The 18,171-nt window shown below is 41.6% G+C and overlaps 1 protein-coding gene across 7 annotated transcripts in view; it reads right to left on the reverse strand.

The window, feature by feature from the left end:
• The window catches only part of PLCXD3 (phosphatidylinositol specific phospholipase C X domain containing 3), a 98,318-nt gene that overhangs the window by 50,348 nt on the left and 29,799 nt on the right, over nucleotides 1-18,171 (reverse strand). The window contains exon 2 of one of the 7 annotated variants that reach the window (XM_085212942.1): nucleotides 9,092-9,170. The exons of the other annotated variants lie outside the window; for them this stretch is intronic. Coding sequence (XP_085069068.1) covers nucleotides 9,092-9,128 — 37 coding nt within the window. The 5' untranslated portion in view covers nucleotides 9,129-9,170. The remainder of the gene's footprint in view (nucleotides 1-9,091; nucleotides 9,171-18,171) is intronic. 7 annotated transcript variants of the gene reach the window in all.

Genomic DNA, 18,171 nt, shown 5'->3' on the forward strand with positions numbered 1-18,171 from the left:
GAGAGCCTGACGAAGAAGTGAAGGTCAGATGACCTTGCCAGGAGTTATATCTCCTCTCTGACCGCAAAACCCCTGGGGTATGTAGTTCTTCTTCTGGACAGGTACCCAGAACTTGAGCATTAACACTTTAACTCCCAGTGCACTACATGTTATGATGTGGAATTCCGATAACCAAAAATCATAAAACCATGAGACATCCTCACTGAGAAGCATACTACATGTGCAGCATACATAAAAAATACCCACATTTTGTCTCCTACAGCTCCCTCTCACAAAATCAAGGATCAATTCCCTTTTTTCTTAGAGCACGTCAGTTAATATTATATTTAAAATTCCCAATGCACTGTCGAAAAGCAAAGATATAAAAAAAAGCAAGCTGTAATTTTATTTCTAACTCTACAAGCACTATGAGCGTATGTCACAACTATGGATATCACAAGGCAACTTCTGCAAGGAAACTGTTCTTAAACAGAAAATTAGCACGTTGCCCTCCTAAGAGCAAGTTTCCATTCTCACTAGCTAACATCTTTAATGTCCTTTAATAATTTGTGTAGGAGGAGGTGTTTTAATGTTTTCTGAGACACTTAAGTGTAAACAGCCTCCCACCTCTTCCCAGTAAAACCACCTCCAGATACATTTTAGCATGGACTTCATGCATACAGCCCACAGACAAGACTGCATGATAGAGCAGCACTTGAACAGCAGGGGCTTTCTGAGAGCTCCAGATTTCTGTACTCAAAGTCCAGCATTTAGTGAGTGAATAGCCTCATCAAACCTAAGTTCTAAATAAGATGGCATTTACTCAGACAAATGCAACACTAACATCAAAAGTCTGAAAAAGGCTACAGGATCAGGCCATAGCACAGAACAAAGAGCCTTGTTCCGAGGTTTATTCAGCTCAGTGGAGACCTCATACTGCGTGGCAAGCTCTTGGCAGCAGCACTGCTCGCAGCCCCTCCCCATCTTCATTGCCACAGGGGGTGTCTCCAGATTCACTGCAAAACACCAGTTGGGCTATCCTGCAGACACCTGAACTCAAACAGAACAGGGAACATTTTTCATGTTTTTCATGTGCATAGACATAGAAATGATCATATTGAGGATTGAAAGAATCAGTTGGTGCTGCTTCCCCACTCTGACCACACATACCCGAAAACGTATAGTCTGGGAAGACAAGAGGTTACGTCTTCAACAGTAGAGCAGATATAGCTCCTTGGTTTTCATATTCAAACGCTATGACAGGTGGACAGTTATGGCCTTCCTTACGAACTTAATCACATGTATGAATATTGAACAGTATATTTTATATCAAATCAATGAGCATCACATACATTACTTCATGGACAACTATAACCTGAAGACAGATTACCTATCTACTTACTTGGAAATGAGATCCTTGGGGGCAGAATCCTAGCTACTGTCTGTCATCGCAGTTCCACAAAGGAGGATTCTTTAAAGTTTTTTGCTTCTTTGAGAGCAGACCAAACGCATCTATTATGATATCTTCCATTTTTTTGCTCTGGAAGCTCACATGCTTGTTCAGATGCATCCGAGATTTCTATCACAACTGACAGTTTAACACTAGTCTTAGAATTATCACACTATCTATCTTCCTCTTAATCCACAGAATAGCTTAAGAAGATGGACATTTCAAAATGCAAAAGGTATATCTGATTCTAAGCATAAAATTAATGTGCCAGGAATAGACCAGGGTGTCTTTTATTCCTGCACCAGCACAGTCAGGCTGAGTGTTTCATCAGTATCCAAGTCATAACTCTTGGGGGCGATCAGCAATACTTGCACTGTGAGCCAGCAGCTCTGGAACTGGCAAGAAGTTGCAATGACCCCAGGCAGCTCTGCTCAGCATGTAAAATGGCATCTCCTCACAGTGGCTGCCTTCCGATCATAATTCTTGTTCATAACCCTAGTGCTACCATTGACAAGACAGCCTTCAAGGGCAGTATGCAGCTGAGGAGGCTTATAAAAAGAGAACAGGCTGCTGTTGATCTGTTCATATCTCTTCCTCTCCATGCACACAGGAACATAAAGCACTACTTATTATGTATAGCCATAAGTAATGCAATGTTCACACTTGAAAACAGCATCAAATCCGGACACCTCTGCTTCTTGTGCTTTTTTGTATATGATTTCTTTTCATGAAAAACAGCCTTTAATACTCTTGATAACAGAAGAAATTTTTGAAATAATTGCTTCTGACCGTACAAACCTTTCTCTTGCCAGGTATTGCACCTTTTCAGCACAATAAAGCATTCTGAATTTTGCACTGCCATCATCTCCTGCCTCTCCCCTCTTCTTTAATCTAACTGATTTTCCCTCTGACATATGTGCCTATGTGGCCTGGCAGCCAAACAAACCCCAACCACACTCTGGGCTGCATCAGGCCCAGTACTTGCTGCCCCAGGCAGGGGAAGGGATTGTCCCCTCTGCTCTGTGCTGTGCAGCCACACCTGGAGTGCCATGTTTAGGTTGTGCACCACAAACTGCGAAGGAGACGGAACTATTAAGGAGAGTCTAAAGGAGGGCTACAATAGATGGTGAAGGGTCTGGATGACAAGGTGTGTGAGGAGCAGCAGAGAGCCCTCGGTTTATTGAGCACAGAGCAGAGAAGGTCAAGGGAAGGACTGATGGCAGCTGCAGCTCCTCACAGGGAGCAGAGGGCAGCGCTGATCTCTGCCCTCTGTGACAGCAACAGGGTCCAAGGGAATGGCATGGAGCTGTGCCAGGGGAGGGACGTGGGTTAGGGTGGTGGGCAAAGCCCCGAGCTGCTGGAGTTGAAATGGCATTTGGACAACACCCTCAGACACAGAGTTTGGATTTTGTGTGATCCTGTGTGGAGCCAGGGGTTTTACTTAACTATCTTCACGGATCCCTTCCAGTTTGGCATAATCTGCAGTTCTATGATAGATAGTATAGCCCTTTCCTAACTCATCGCTGCACTGACAGACTGCATTAGCCTCACTACTACTTTTACTTTATCGTGCTTTTTTTCCTCCTCCTCTTTAAACCAAATACTTGCTGCAAAATCTGAATATCAATACTGAACAATTCCAGCGATTCTTTGATGGAAAAACTCTTGCACAGAATGTATGGTTTCTGCATCTCTAGCCAATATTCTAAGGCCAAGAAAAGGAAAATTGGAATGCAGTTGTTTAAACCGAAGTTGCATTTGCATCAGTTGTAGATGAACAGTGCTTTAAAACGAGTTTTCTGGGAGTTCAAAGATTCTACAAGAAATCTGATGCAGTTAGAGATGCATCTCCATAGGAACTTTAAAGGCAAAAATTTTCATTTGTACGTACAAGCACTGAACTCTGCTGCAATGACACATATGAAGCAGAGAACAAGGATTCCCCTTACACTTTAATGGCTGCACAGTCAGACAGTTTATCAGCACTCCAGGATAGGCTTTCCCAAGAATGCTATTGGTATAGTTTTCTATTACCATGCAAGAAATCTAGGCTTGATTCATTTTCATTTTCTCAGTCACTGAGCTTGAAAAGCTGGGACAAATGTGAGGAGTTACCTTATTCTTTTGAAGGAAGGCTGGGGAGATGAGTGGGAGAAACGCTACTATCTCTTCTGAGCCACTTTTAAAAGCTTTTCACATAAACTTAACTGACCAACCACACCGCAACTAGGAGATAACAAAAAGCAAAATACTGCAAAGGAATGATAGGAAGAGAGAAGCATGTAAGTTGCAGTATTTTGACTATTCCCCTTACTTTGCACCTTCTCTTACCATTTATTTATTTGATTCAGCCCAGCATTGAATCCCTGCCCTGCAGTGGCTTGCAGGAAGCATAGTGTTCAGAGGCCCTCTCCCTGGTACCACTCTCAGGGGGTCCAAGTCCTTCTGATCAAAGCCCAGGCTGCAGATGGTGTGAGGCGTGCTGGAACTGGGGCTTCTCAGAGTCATGTTTCTTGGGTACCCAGTAAAACCTTTGACGCTGTCTCCCACAGTATTCTCCTGAAAAAGGTGGCAGCACATGGCCTGGACAGGTACACTCTTTGCTGAGTAAGAAAGGGTTGAATGGCAAGGCTCAGAGTGATGGTAAGTGGAATTAAATCCAGTCAGTGAGTGACCACAAGTGGTATCTCTAGATGTCAGTACTAGTGCCTGTCCTGTTTCTTATTTTTATTGATGACCTGAATGAAGATATTTAGTGTACCCTCAGTAAGTCTGCAGATGACACCAACTTGGCAGAAATTATCAACTTGCCTGGGAATAGAATGGCCCTACAGAGGGATGTAGGCAGGTTGGATAGTCGCCTTGAGGCCAATGGGATGAAGTTCAGCAAGTCCAAGAGCCAGGTCCTGCACTTTGGCCTCAACACCAGGCAGCCCTATAGGCTTGCAGAAGAGTGGCTGGAAGACTACGCGGAAGAAATGGACTTGGGGGTGTTGGTCAATGCATGGCTGATCACGAGCCAGCAGTGTGCCCAGGTGGCCAAGAAGGCCAATGGCATCCTGGCTTGTATCAGAAAAAGTGTTGGCAGCACGAGAAGGGAAGTGATCGTCTCTCTGTACTCAGCGATGGTGAGGCCGCACCTTGAATAGTGTGTTCAGTTTTTGGCCCCTCACTACAAGAAAGACGAGGCCTTGGAATGTGTCCAGAAAAGGGAAATGAAGCTTGGGTGAGGAGTCTGGAGCACAAATCTTATGAGGAGCGGCTGAAGGAATAGAGATTATTTACTCTGGAGAAGAGGAGGCTCAGGCGAGACCTTATCACTCTCTACAACTACCTGAAGGGATACTGTAGTGAGGTGGGGCTCAGCCTCTTCTCCCACATATCCCACATAACTAGCAACAGGACTGGAGGGAATGGCCCCAAGCTGCGCTAGGAGAAATTCAGGTTGGACATTAGGAAAAATTTATTGTCTGAAAGAGAAGTCTGGTGCTGGAATGGGCTGCCCAGGCAGAGTCACTGTCCCTGGAGGTGTTCAAGAAACATTTAGATATTGTAGTGAGGGACATGGTTTTGTGGGAAATATTAGCGATAGATAAATGGTTGGACTGGATGATCTTCGAGATCTTTACCAGTCTTGATGATTTTATGATGCTATGGTCTTCACGTTGGACATTCTTCTATTCTCTGGCACATTTGACAAACTGTTGCAAACAAAACTTTCTTAGTCATGCTTTACAGAAGACATAACTCCTAAGAATGAATGCTGTAAGATAAGTCTCTCTCACACAGGGTCTCCTCAACTACAATGAAGACACTGTAATGTCTATCTTCGAGTTTAGTAGAGTGAAATAATGAAATACTACCATTAAGCCTGTAATGCTTATGGAAAACATGACATCTTTTCTAAAGCTTTTTTTTTTTTTTTTTCCTGTAAAAGTTCAGAAAAACAGCTATCAGCATTTAGAGCCTAGGCTTTATGAAGGCACTAGTTAAATGTGCACAAGAAACAGTGGTATCCTGTCACTACTTTGCTTTCCTGTAACTAAACAGGGTTCAAGAGAACAGGCAACTGGATGCATGCAGGTTTGTTTTGTCATCTGCAAACATAAACTCTCCACCAAGTTACCATTCCATGGTGTCACTTGCCTCTCAAGCCCCATATTAGACGTTCTGCAAATACAGGACAGCTTTGTTTTAGTATTTAAGACCCACGCTTAACAAGATTTCCCCCTGTGAAAGCACTACAGAGGAAAAAAATCATTCCAGGAGGATCCCTTGTCTCCACATAATCATTATCGGATTTTCACATCCAACTGCAGGATAAGGAAAGTAATCTGAAAGACTTTGTGTGTGAGAGTTCAAGATGGTTGTAGCTTTCATAAGAAATTCATCTAAGATACCACAAACTGTCAGATGCTGATTATTCTGATCTTGCATAATCTCGTAGGAGCCAATATTACCCTCCCATTTCACCATCTGGCACAACACTTTACTGTTTGAATTCCCATGGAAGATCTCCACAATCACAAAACAGAGTGGCGGATATTGCTGCTACCTTGGGTAGCTTAGAGAGAGCTCTTAAAGCAGTGGGAACAGAGGAGCAGTGCTGGCGTATGGCTTGGGAATTGGTGTTAGGTCAGCTTGAGGAGGAAGGTGAGGAATCGGAGAAGGAGCCAGCGAAGCGGGGTCTGGAGCCTGTGAAGGGGGGGGGCAGGAGGATGCAGCCAAAATTGAACATGGCGGCAAGGCAGAGTCAGAGGCTGGGCTACAGGAGGAGGAGTCGGGAATGGATACATCTAGAAGGAGAGGCGGGGCTAGGGGGGCCATGCGGGTGGCGGAGGATGATGTGCCTTGGGCAGCACCTGTGTGGCCTCCCGCAGTGCGTAACTGGAGGGCTACTGGGGCTACACCCGCATTCTTGTATGTTCCTGGAACAGTGCCCACACCCACCACTGTCTCAGTAACAACACCCACAGCCCCTCCCCCATATGCTGGGGGGAGTACTGGGGGCACGGAGGCAACTGGTCTGTGATTGGAGCACAAGGGGGAAGGACAAGAGCAACCGGGGCCGGTGATTGAAGAAGGGGCCAGGCAGGCAGAGCAGGAACAGGGTGTAGAGGAGGCTGCAGCTGCACAGACAGCAGCCCAACTGCTGTTGCGTAAGATGCAGGAGACGGTTAAAGAAATGAGTGTAGTTGCCCGACGAGCTGAGTGGGCAGCAAAGAGGGCGGCGTCGACCACCAGAGGCGCTGCCTTAAATGACATCCTGCAAGAAACTGCAAAGGAGTGGCTTATCAGGGCTTAGGACTGTGTACTGACGGGCTGTCAGCTGCGGACCAGTGAGCCTGATGCACCCCCGCCCTCAGCAGCCTTTCCGGTTCTGGTGGGTCCAGATGGGGCCTGTCAATGGAATCCTGTAGATTATAAAGTTCTGTTGCAGTTGAGATCAGCTATTCAGTCAGAAGAGATATCAGGATCAGGGGCACAGCTGATAGATACCATCGCGACATCAGGACCACTAATGTTTGAATGGCAGCAGATGGCCAGGGCAGTCTTAACACTGGCCCAATGTACAGTGTGGGAGCAACAGGTGAGGACTCAGGCAGAGACAATTATCATACAAGTGCCGATGGCTATTACTAAAGACAGAACGGCTGCTAAACTTTTGCCTGTTTGGCACCAAATAATGGAAGGAATTAAACAAATTTGACAAGGAAGAATTTCTTCGGACTATTCCCCATTGCCCTCCCTCCTACCCTTGCCGCTGCCCCTTGCTGCAGAAAGCAGCCCTGGTCCGGATTCAATCCACAGCTCCGACCCCACCCCTGACCTTGCCATTCCACCACCACCCTCCGCCCCATCCACGTCGCCTGCTGTTGCATCTCCGCAGCCTGTGTGTAACTTAGTTAAAGACAATAATGGACCTGCATATACTTCTAAGGCTACACAAACTGTTCTCCAAGAATGGGGGGTTAGAATATTATAGGCATTCCTCATTCTCCCACTGGACAAGCTATCATTGAGCGCACTCATCTAACATTGAAATCTATTCTTAATAAACAAAAAGGCAGAATACGGGAGACACACCACAGGAAAGATTATGGACCGGCCCTACATGGGTTCCAGCACGATACGTTCGGCCTCATCTCAAGGCAGAAAGTAGCATCCAGCCTTTATAATGACTGGGATTACGTGCTTCTTATTTATTGGTATTGCTTTGTAACTTGTTATATTGCAAATAGCAACAGTAGTAGTGGTATGATATAGTGGGTGATTTTCCTGTGTTATCAATATAGTCTCAAGAACTAGAGTTATTAGGCGTTACCTAGGTTGTTGTGTGCTTCTTTTATTTTAGTAGTAGACTGAATGTGAATTAAACAGGATTTAATGCTACCAGTGCTGTAATCAATGGGAATAGCTCTTTTAATGTATTAGTAATGCTCGGTTATGATGCTATCAGCCTATCAATTAGCTTTTCTTGATTTGCAAAGACAAAACCTGGAAAGGAATCCTAGGCAAAGAGAGCTAACCTTGATAGTTTATTATGTTTTGCAAGCAGATGTTCCACTTGGGCCCTGTATCACGCACTGGCCATGCGGATGCAGTGTACAAATGGAAAGAACCCTTAGGACCATGAGAAGAATAAAACAAGAGAGAATCTGTGATGGGTGAGAGAGGAAAGTGCACCTTGAAGCAGGGACACCCTGCTGGCACTGCCTATTGCATTCACCACCACCATGTTCTTTCTCTCACTTTTTCTGCAGGTTGTTGGTTCTCGAGAGTCAGTAAGTAACAATGCCCCTAGTTCTATCTGGCATGCAAATGTTGTCCAACTATTAATTCTCTATTAGCCTAAAGGCATAATCATGAGTACTCTAAAAGCATCTGTTGTACAAATTTTGGTGATTGTTCAAAATCAATATATCATAATATGCGAAAGTTGAGGACCTCTTTCTAACCAGTTAGAGATTAACGCAGAGCGGAACATTCGGGATTTATTTCCAGGTTGCAAAAAGTTGGGCTGCAGAACAAACATGTGTTTGTTCTTTTTAGTAGGTTAACAGTATTTCTTGTCATTATGCTATGTTTGTTTTTCTTACATTTAGAGTACTGTCAATTGAGGTCTTGATTGAGTTATAATGATTATGTTATTAATATAATTAGCGTTACGATTCTGCACAACGACACAGTAGATAAGGACTAATTTTTCAGCGGATCCAGTATATCTGCACCTCTACGAACTATTCTTGTTTTAATGACTGAGGGAAATAATAGTAGAAAGTAGTGGACATGGCAGAATGACATAGAGGGGGGAAGATGTGGGCGGTACTCAGTGTGGGTGGTACTTGGGCTAAGGTGGGTGGTAGTTACAGGGGGTGGTTCTGGGTGGTACTTGATGGGTCACGGGTTCACAGGGCAGTCGCGTGTCAAGATATATAGGTAACTGTTGCACAGCATTAAATTGGCACTTGAGCTACACCCTATGGCGTGCGTCTCTTGTGTCCCTGTGCTGGCTGATAGGGTGCTGATAGGGTGTTGTTAGCTGGGCTGGAACTGCGTGGAGGTTAGCAACACCTATAAACTGTCCTTTATAGGAATGTGTACAGAAGGAAAAAGTGTCTGGATATATATATATATACATATATATATATATATACATACTGTGTGAAGAAAAGCAGTCGTGACACCTGTAGAACATCAGATGAATTCAAAAGAACAGCCAGTTGCAATTAGATGACACCTAGACATGAAGACAATGGATAAAGAGGCCTTACAAAAGAGAACAGAGGAAAGATGCATGCAACTGGAAAAGCAGAATTCAAAGAAAAAATTTAATTAAATTTATTTGGTTAGTAGCGAATAAAAGAATAAACAAATGTAATCTACATTTTTATCCCTTGAACATGAGGTATGTGCAGAGAGGTGACGTGACATTTTTGCAGCCGAATAGGGAGATTTAAAAACAAATCCTATCCAAGCTGAATACAAATATGGCTACAGACCAGTATTTGAGACCTGGGAGCATTGTCAGACCAGCCATGCAGTGATGAGATGGTATTCTCGTGTAGGAGCTACACTGCAGCAGAGGTTTGGGATAAGATAGAGGTATAGAATAATTTGTCATCTCTTCTTTCCCCACAGGTTCACAGTCTGGCATTTGAACAAAGTTAAAAACCAAAACATAAGGTTTCTGAAAATCTTCTTGCTTTTAACTGTAACTCTGAACAAATCTCCCTGTCCATGCCATTGACAACTTTCATTTTTTATTTCTTGGGACTAAGAACATAAAAGAACAAAAGAGAAAACACAGCCAAACACCAGAAATCTAAAGACAGGTCTCAATCTCAACAAATATCCCAGAAACAGAACTCAATTTGTTGCTATTTCAGATGGTAGATCAAATAATAAGTTTAAAAAATCACATTGTTTTACAGGCAAGTATTACTAAAGCTACTGCTGGAGCAGTCTTGGCGAGGACTCCGAAATGAGTTTACCAGCTACATTACCAGTGCATATCCTCCATGTAATGAATGGTCTAGGAACATAAAGAGACTAATAATTTCCTTTTGCAAACGGAATGGCAGCAAGTAAAGACTCCTAGAATACAGAGTAACCAAACTGTTAATACCTGTCTTTTACTTACCTCTTTTACCATCACAGAATAGGCAATTTAAAAGTCCTGCATAATCAATCAACCTGGAGTCCTGCCAAACATGCTATGCCCAGCAATTCAATTTCAGCTCCTCTTGCCTTATTTGTTGCAGCTTCCCTACTTGATTTAATGCAGCAATCAAATAAGCCACTATACAGTACAGAGGACTGTAAGAATGAATGAAGCAAGTTATAAAATAATCGTTCCATTTCCTAAATTTCCAGTCCAATCCAGATTCCCAGTTGGTATTTATCAGTGTAGCCCTAATGAACCATTATGCCAATTTAGACTGCTGCAGATCTGGCTGCTAGCATTTACCATTTAGCAACAAAAAAGTCAATGAAAAAGCACAGGCACAATTATTGATTAACTAAATAACAGTCAGAAGATCTGCACTTTGTCCAGGCTCTGAATACACCTAATTTACACTGGATATATTCAAGTATTTAAAAACAATAATTAGCTTAGCTGTTTCATACTAACACTACATAAGTAAAACATTTCATATTAACTTCCTAACACGAAATTGGAGACTATCCTCAGCCTCCTGGGTCATCTCAGCTCTTTTCATCCCCTTGGTTCAGAAGTTAATTTTGAGGCAATAAAATTTACAAATTACTAAGCACATTCAAAGGACCTTTGAGAGCATCAGAGCATCAAGTGCTTTTAGTCTTGAAAGTGTCCCAAAAAATCACGTTTTCTCGGAACATGGTACTGACAGCAGCACACTCTGGTGACTGCATTTTGGTTTTAACATGACACTTCCTCAGCTTAGAAGTCAAAATATTGTTATCCACAATAACCCTAAAGTAAAGCTGACAATATTGTGTCAGTTTTACAAACATAGTGATGATTCCAATACAACTTCTTTCATGCTTCCTTTGAATTCCCAAATAACTTTTGTGTCACCCTTTTATTCTGTAGAAACGGGTTTGTGGTGGGGCAGAGATTGTCCTAGTTATTCGATCACAAGAATCACAGTGCAAACTGTGATACATCCCTTTCACTGTCCAGCTTCATGCCATCCCGAATATTTATTTCTGGACATTTTCAAGGATTTGCTCCAGATGGTCCATTTCTGATCCATCTGTTGAGATGAGTGGTTTGTATGAAAAGAGACCCTCTGCTCCTTCTTTAAACTACTAAGTTATTACTTAATATATTGGTGATGGCAGACAGCACTTCAATTCTGCAGTCCCGCTCTACAACCAAACATAATAGCAGCTGTTCCATACTTCTTATATGATTGTCATTTTCTAATGAGACTGTCAAAGCAGAGTCTGTATCAAACAGTGGTTTTTGTTTGTTTGTTTGCTTTTAAATCTCTGCCTTTTTTTTTTTTTTTTTTTTTTTTTTCCAGTTACAGAAATAAGTATTAATACAGGACTTCAATTAATTTTGAGTAATGGGTCTTCTGAAAAATAAAATCCTTGTTACTGCTTTCAGGAGTAGCTGTACTGGAAAATGAAACAAAACAATAATCCAGCAAGCCACTTGCAATAACTTAAAAGTGGATCGAGATTGGCAGAGACCTAGACTTGCAACACGTAACTGTTTAAAAAGCTTTTTAAGATTCCTAATTGCTCTGACAGATGCAAAGCTGCCTTCCAGTCAGAACACTACTGAAGCTGGGGAACACTTGGGGACAGAGTTCCTGGGACCACCTCTCCTTGCAAACTCACAGCTGTGACACAATGGTCTATGTTCAGATCTATCTGGGAAACACATTCAGCACTTTGGTGAAAATTTCTTCACCACTTGGTTTCCTTTTCTGTAAAACAAGAGATATTAATACTCTGTCTTCCATTAAGTCTCCTAATAACAAGTTCCTACTGCATAGGAACAAGGTGTTGATGCATTTTCAGTTGAGGCAGTACCTAGATCAAACAGACATTCAGCCAACAGCTGAACGACATCAGAAATATCATTGCTTGCCGTAGCCCATAAGGATATTCCTTGTACTCATGAGATGGGTCACCTTGCTCCTACACCTCCCAGCATACTGCAAACCTGCCAGGAGACAGGCAGCAGCACAGTAACACCACGATGGCAACAAGCTGGACACAGCCTTTGCAGCAGCTGCAGAAGCTGTGTTTCATCACCAGAGGCGAATGCTGCTGTGGTGCAGACGCTACAGTTCCCCTTTCCAGCCTGGCAGATTGCCACCCACCTTGTCAGCAAGCTGATCCCACCTGCAACAAAAGGTGGGATCCCACCTTTGCAGAAGGTGGATCTAGTAGATTGTGTTGTGCTCACAACCGCAAAACATTCAATCTCGTGTACAGTGCAAATGTTTAAGATTTGATGAGGGAAGTATCAAAATAATTGCCTGGCAAGTTATTTCTCACCTATGACAAACACCTACTCTGCAATCTTTTGAGGCTAACAACAGCTCTGATGTATAAACAAAGAATAAATTTATCTAATCAGAAAGTGTGTTTTGAAATCTAAAGATGTTCATTAAAAATTAAAATTTGCAGGAAGTTCCTAATTCTGCTCCTCTCCTGGCAATTAGCCATTTTGTACATCATGTTAGTGACATACTTTAATTAGCTCTAATTCATAAATTGTAATCACTGTCTAGAAAATTTGTGATGCACTTGTTGTGAAGCAGATTTGCATCTTTATCAACACACAGTTGTTTTAATGAAAAGAGCTCTTTTTGTATCATGAATTCAGATTTATAGTATTTGTCTTCCCACTAAGTACTCTCTTCCCCTCTGGTTTTTGAAAGGCACTTCCAACCTAATAGCAGAAAGTATTAAAATCTCTTTTCATTGAGTACAACAAGAAAAAGGGAAGAAATCATTCCTTTGCTGTAGCTACAAATATTGTTTTAAACATATCTCAACTAATCTGCTTCAGTTCTTTTGAAAAACTCTCAGAGCATATACTTGTACCTTTTTCTTCCAAAAAAACCTTTGAAAATGACTTGACAGAGTTTGACTGTTGCTGGGAGTCAGTGGCATCCATGTTTTTTTGAGTGAGATACATGCTGTTTAAGCCTGGCAGTGCCTAACTGTAACATACAGTGACACTGCAGTTGAAAAGACAGGGCTTAAAACTGAAATTCAAAATTGCCACGCTTTATAATAGTGAGATAGTTGTTGGTGTTACTAATGTTCAGACCTCATTACTAGACATTCTTCAACATCAACAACTGATTTCAGCACCATATTTCCTAGCATTGTTCCAGGCAGATTTAAAGCAGCCCACTCATCAAGTGCAAGGTTTTAATAATCTGACGGATCTACTGAGTGAATCATAATTTCTTCTAAGAGATAAGAATAAAAAGCAAAACTGTAGGTGCAGATGAATGAAAGCCAAATGAAAAACCAGCACAAAATCTTGGGAAGAATATTTTTGAATTTGCAAGCTATTCTATGTGAGAGCATATAGAAAATACAACAGCTTCTTCATTTGCTGCAATGCACCTCAAATACAGATCTTTCTTACACCAGGTTCCTAGTCATAAATAAATAAATAAATGGCCAGATTTGCACCTCATCCCCAAGGAAAAATATTTTCCACATTTTGCTTTATTTCACTAATATAACTCTGCACAGAGATACAAATCCATATTAAATATTAAATCCTCCAAAAGTGAGCATCTTTGCATCTTTGAAGAATTCTAGAAACAAGGCAGTGCAACTATTTGCCTATAGAAAGCCAAATTTCCTAGCATTGATTGACTTTCACCAGTCAAGTAGGCACAAAAAGGCACATAAGGGCACTGAGCTCTGAACAGTAAATGAAGCCATCAAGGATGAAAAGGCAAGCATGAATGCAGGTGCCAGGCACATTTTCATGTGCGATTCCAAAAAATAACAGTCTGCAAAGAGGAAGATTCCAACCTGAGCAATTCTATGATTCTATGAGACAAACAGCAATCAATCCATGCTGAGATCCTCCCTGCTTGCTGCATGTTCCATGATTGTGAAAGGGCAAGTCTTGCTCTATGCTACCCAAAAAGCACTCTATTGCAGTGAGTAGAGCTGCAATAGAAGCAGAATCCATCCCTCAGTGTAGGAGGAAAATGAATAGTGAGCAGAGCAGTCCCCACCCTCATACCACCAGTAAAACAGTTTTGCCAGTATGTGACCTTTTGTTTGATATCAAATCATTTTCCTTGGCAGTCAGATCATATGTTTGTCTATTCATCAGCTCCTCTGAACATTCAAACCACCTGTTCACAGGCACAAAGGCTGTTTGGATCCTTCCTGCCCTCTATTGTGGCAGCTCAATAACAAAGACAGGGAGCTCCCAGCTGGGTACCAGCAGTGAACAAACACTGCACAGCCAGAAAGGAAAGAGGTGTCAGCAGAGCATACTTAGGGAGAAAATTAGGGTCTAGAAACTCAGCAAAAAGTTATTCTTTTTCTTGTGAGTGCCATAAAAGAAAGATGCTCAGAATAATTACTACAATAGTGATGTTAAAATGCTATTGTGTACAGTACTCTGGGGAGCAGGCAGTTCTGACTGACGTTTTGACTGGAAAAGGAATCGTACTTATCAATCTGTTAGCTGAATTAAAGCACTAGTAGAAGCAGTTTGATAAAAATTATGTCACCCTATTTGAAACCAAGCCGAAGCAGAAAAACATTTTTACCACTTCACTCCTGCAACTATCAGGTGATACTGAGAGAAGATTTCCAGAATTTTGATAATGTGGATTAGAATCCTCAGCACCAAACATTAAAAATTGTGCAAGGCCTCTAAACAATTCTGGCAGTAGAACTGCCCCCAGCAGAACAGTAGCTATTTGCAGGAACAGCAATTCTTTGAATAGTTAATCTCATCACACTAATGGACATCCACATAGGTGATCCATGTTTTTGACCCCAAACACCTCACCCAACTGTAGTTTCTTATATGAATTGACCAGCTAAAGTCCTGCAGAGACAGATGAAGACAGGAACTTCTAATGGATTCTCATGCTTGTCCCGATGTTTAATGCAAGTGAGGATGATCCACCTATGCAGACAGTCCTTTCCTCCTTAGATGAGACAAACAGCTCACTTCAGACAGCTGAAACTATGTGGGATGAATCCCAGCATATGTATCTCAAGTACTAATTAGTTAAAAACCTTTCATGTGGAATTTTGAGGTATCAAGTCTAAAACTGTGGCCCTAAAAACCGCTTTCTACTCCTTAACTACGTGTGACCAGATCTTCTTACCACAGCATTTCTCAAGCAATGAGTTGCCCAGAAATGAGTCAAGTCTCATATCTGAACAGCTCAGTACCCAAAGGCATAAATCCTGCCTTGAACCAGAAACTTAAGGTGTCTTTGCCCTAAGTTCTTGTTTAGAAACCAAGCTTTGAGCACACGAAAGAACATAAAACAGCCCTTAAGGTGCTCTGTAACTCCAGACACCAGTCACACAGTCCAGCAAAAGCAGCAGGTTGAAGGCTAAGGTGCATGTGCTTGAGGCAGGGAGAATGACAACTGTTGGGAGTGCAAGAGTCTGGAAATGCAGGCCCACAGTGTTTCAAATTGAGCACCAGAAGTTGCGTGGGGTTTTTTTTTGTTGTTGTTTTTCCTGCCTAACATACTCTCTCATATTCAGTCATACTTCTATTTCTTTTCCGTCTCACTGAAGTACAACCATAGTAGCAACAGCTATATTGGGATAGTTTAAAAAAATCCTCATCACTGAGCATGGCTGCATTGCTCTAGATAACAGAGACATCATGGACAGCCTGTACTTCTACAAAGATCTAACCACTTAAGGATAAAAAGATATCCATGAAGTCGGAAAAAAACAATCAAACAGGAGAGCTAAAATAAACAAAGGCAATTATGAACAGAATAAAAAAAAGTCACAACTCATCAGTTGCTTTCTAAGTGCTTCATATTTTGTATCATGGTAGATCTCAATTTTAGAAAATGATGGGAATGAGACTCCCAGTCTGGAACAGAATTCCTCTCCTTCAAGAAATGCAAAAGAAAGCCTAAAAGAAAAGGTGATGGTGCCAGTGGAAAATGCTGTCAGACAAAAGAAGGGGCCATCTTTACTGAAACAAAGAAGAGCAAATCCTCCACAGCAGCCAGAATTTAGGTTGGGCTGAGGTATGATGAGAATCTGAAACCACAGATAAGCACTTTGTGTTCAAAGTGAATGGCAAGGGTATCTGGGAAAAGAAAGAGAAAGACAAACAAGGAAGATCAGACTCACTTGTTCTGCAGAAAGATCTGTGGGAGAATAAACCATTCTTTCTGCATATTTCAGCAGTAAGCTACGGAGCCATACACAGTCCAAAGAGAACCCAGCCAAGTACCAACCTGAGCAGTCCCCAGAAGCAATGAGACAGACGTTCTACAGTGAGAAACAATATATCATCCTCTAAAACTATGCACTGACACAAACTCATCCACAAAATGGGAAGAAACTAAAACTGTGCAAGCAGTCTTAATTCAAGTATTTTCTGATTTTGAAAGTTTGCTTCTCTTGACCATATTTTGGTATTATTTTTCCCTGTATTACATACTAAACTTTGAACAGAAATTTTAACAATCGTCTTCCTACCCACAATATCAAAGCAACCAGATTTTTAAAACATTGTTCTTTCATATTCTTCCATGCCTTAGTTACTTTTGTGCATTACAAAGGCATACTTACAATGACAGCAAAACTCCTGCTACTTTTCCCCTTTCCTTTGTAAAGACTAGGCTTAGATAACCAGTTGCTGGAGCATTGAGGAAAAGAGTCCTTGGGGTACTCCCAGCACAACACAAGCCAGACTCTGGTTGATATAGACAGCGACAGTTTCATGTTTCACAGATTGAGCTACTCAAGCTGTGTTTATTCTCAGATGGCACTAGCATTAGATTACTGTCAGGCTGTATTTTTGTACTTAGCTTGAAGTACACTGCTTCATTTCAAGCTTGGAGAAAGGCTTCTATACCTGAGAGTTTATCCAATTTTCTTCCCAATTACAGTCAGTGGTCCTCAAAAGATATTGCCATTTCTAAATGCCTGGTTCTTTTTATTCTTAGACTATCACAGTCATAAGGAAATTACTGCAATATAGAAAGACACTGAATTTGGTATCTGAAAGCAGACGTTGCCTAAAAGGAAGAAAAATGAAGCCACATTACCATTTAATTCTCAAATTTATACGCTATCCTCAGAAGACCTAGTACTACCCTTAATCCTTTAAGCATTACTCATTTTTTAACTATTATACCATAGTACTGGGTAGAAAATGGCAACAGCACAAAAAGATCATCTCTTGTATTCAGCTATTCAACTCACCAGGAAATAACTGAAAAAAGAAATGTGCTTAATCAGACTAAAACAATTTCTGAAACAAAATACAAAAACAACCATTATACATCAAACTCTAAAAGGCTGCCAAAATAATTTGGTAACAGACAAAACAAGGAAAACATGAAGTCTCATCAACATGATGAAAACACTCATCACCAACAACAAACTGACCTGGAAACCCTGTGGAAGCTTCAAGAAAAATAACAGTAACATCAAGTTGGGCAGCTGTGGACACAAACTCAGAGCAAAATCCTGAAAAAGACTTTATTTCTTTCACTGTAGGAGGCTATTAAAAACCCAAATCTTTTAAATAGTTTTCTGAACTTCAAGTTTCTTCATTAAGATAATCTCATTAACTCCTGATCAACAGGTAACAAACTCAGCTGCTAGCTCCTAATGACACAGGAAACTGCACTGGGCTATTCACAGCTGTGATTTACCTCTTCCTCTGCCAAGTACATAACAATTAATCTCAGACTGCTCGAGTACCTAAAGCTCCATCAATAAGAATAGAAAGACACCCCAGGAGCTGAATGAACCATCTTGCCATACCGGAAGCACTTATTTGAAGGCAAACCAACCAGCCAACAGCCCACTCTGCAAAACCTCTCCTTGCATATATGCATGATTTTTCCTTTTGATGTGCTGAAAACATCATAGGAAAAGCTACACATCAGCAAGTAGCTTATTGCCCAGAAGTGAGGAAAGATCCTGTATCTAAAAAGGATTCGGCACTGGCAATGGCAAGTGTGCCTGTATTCTATCTTCGCACTTCTTTCCATCTTCTCAGTGCTGGAAAGTAAGATTTTTTTATT

This window comes from Meleagris gallopavo, chromosome Z (genome assembly GCF_905368555.1).
Source record: "Meleagris gallopavo chromosome Z, MGAL_WU_HG_1.1, whole genome shotgun sequence".
Classification (NCBI taxonomy): domain Eukaryota; kingdom Metazoa; phylum Chordata; class Aves; order Galliformes; family Phasianidae; genus Meleagris; species Meleagris gallopavo.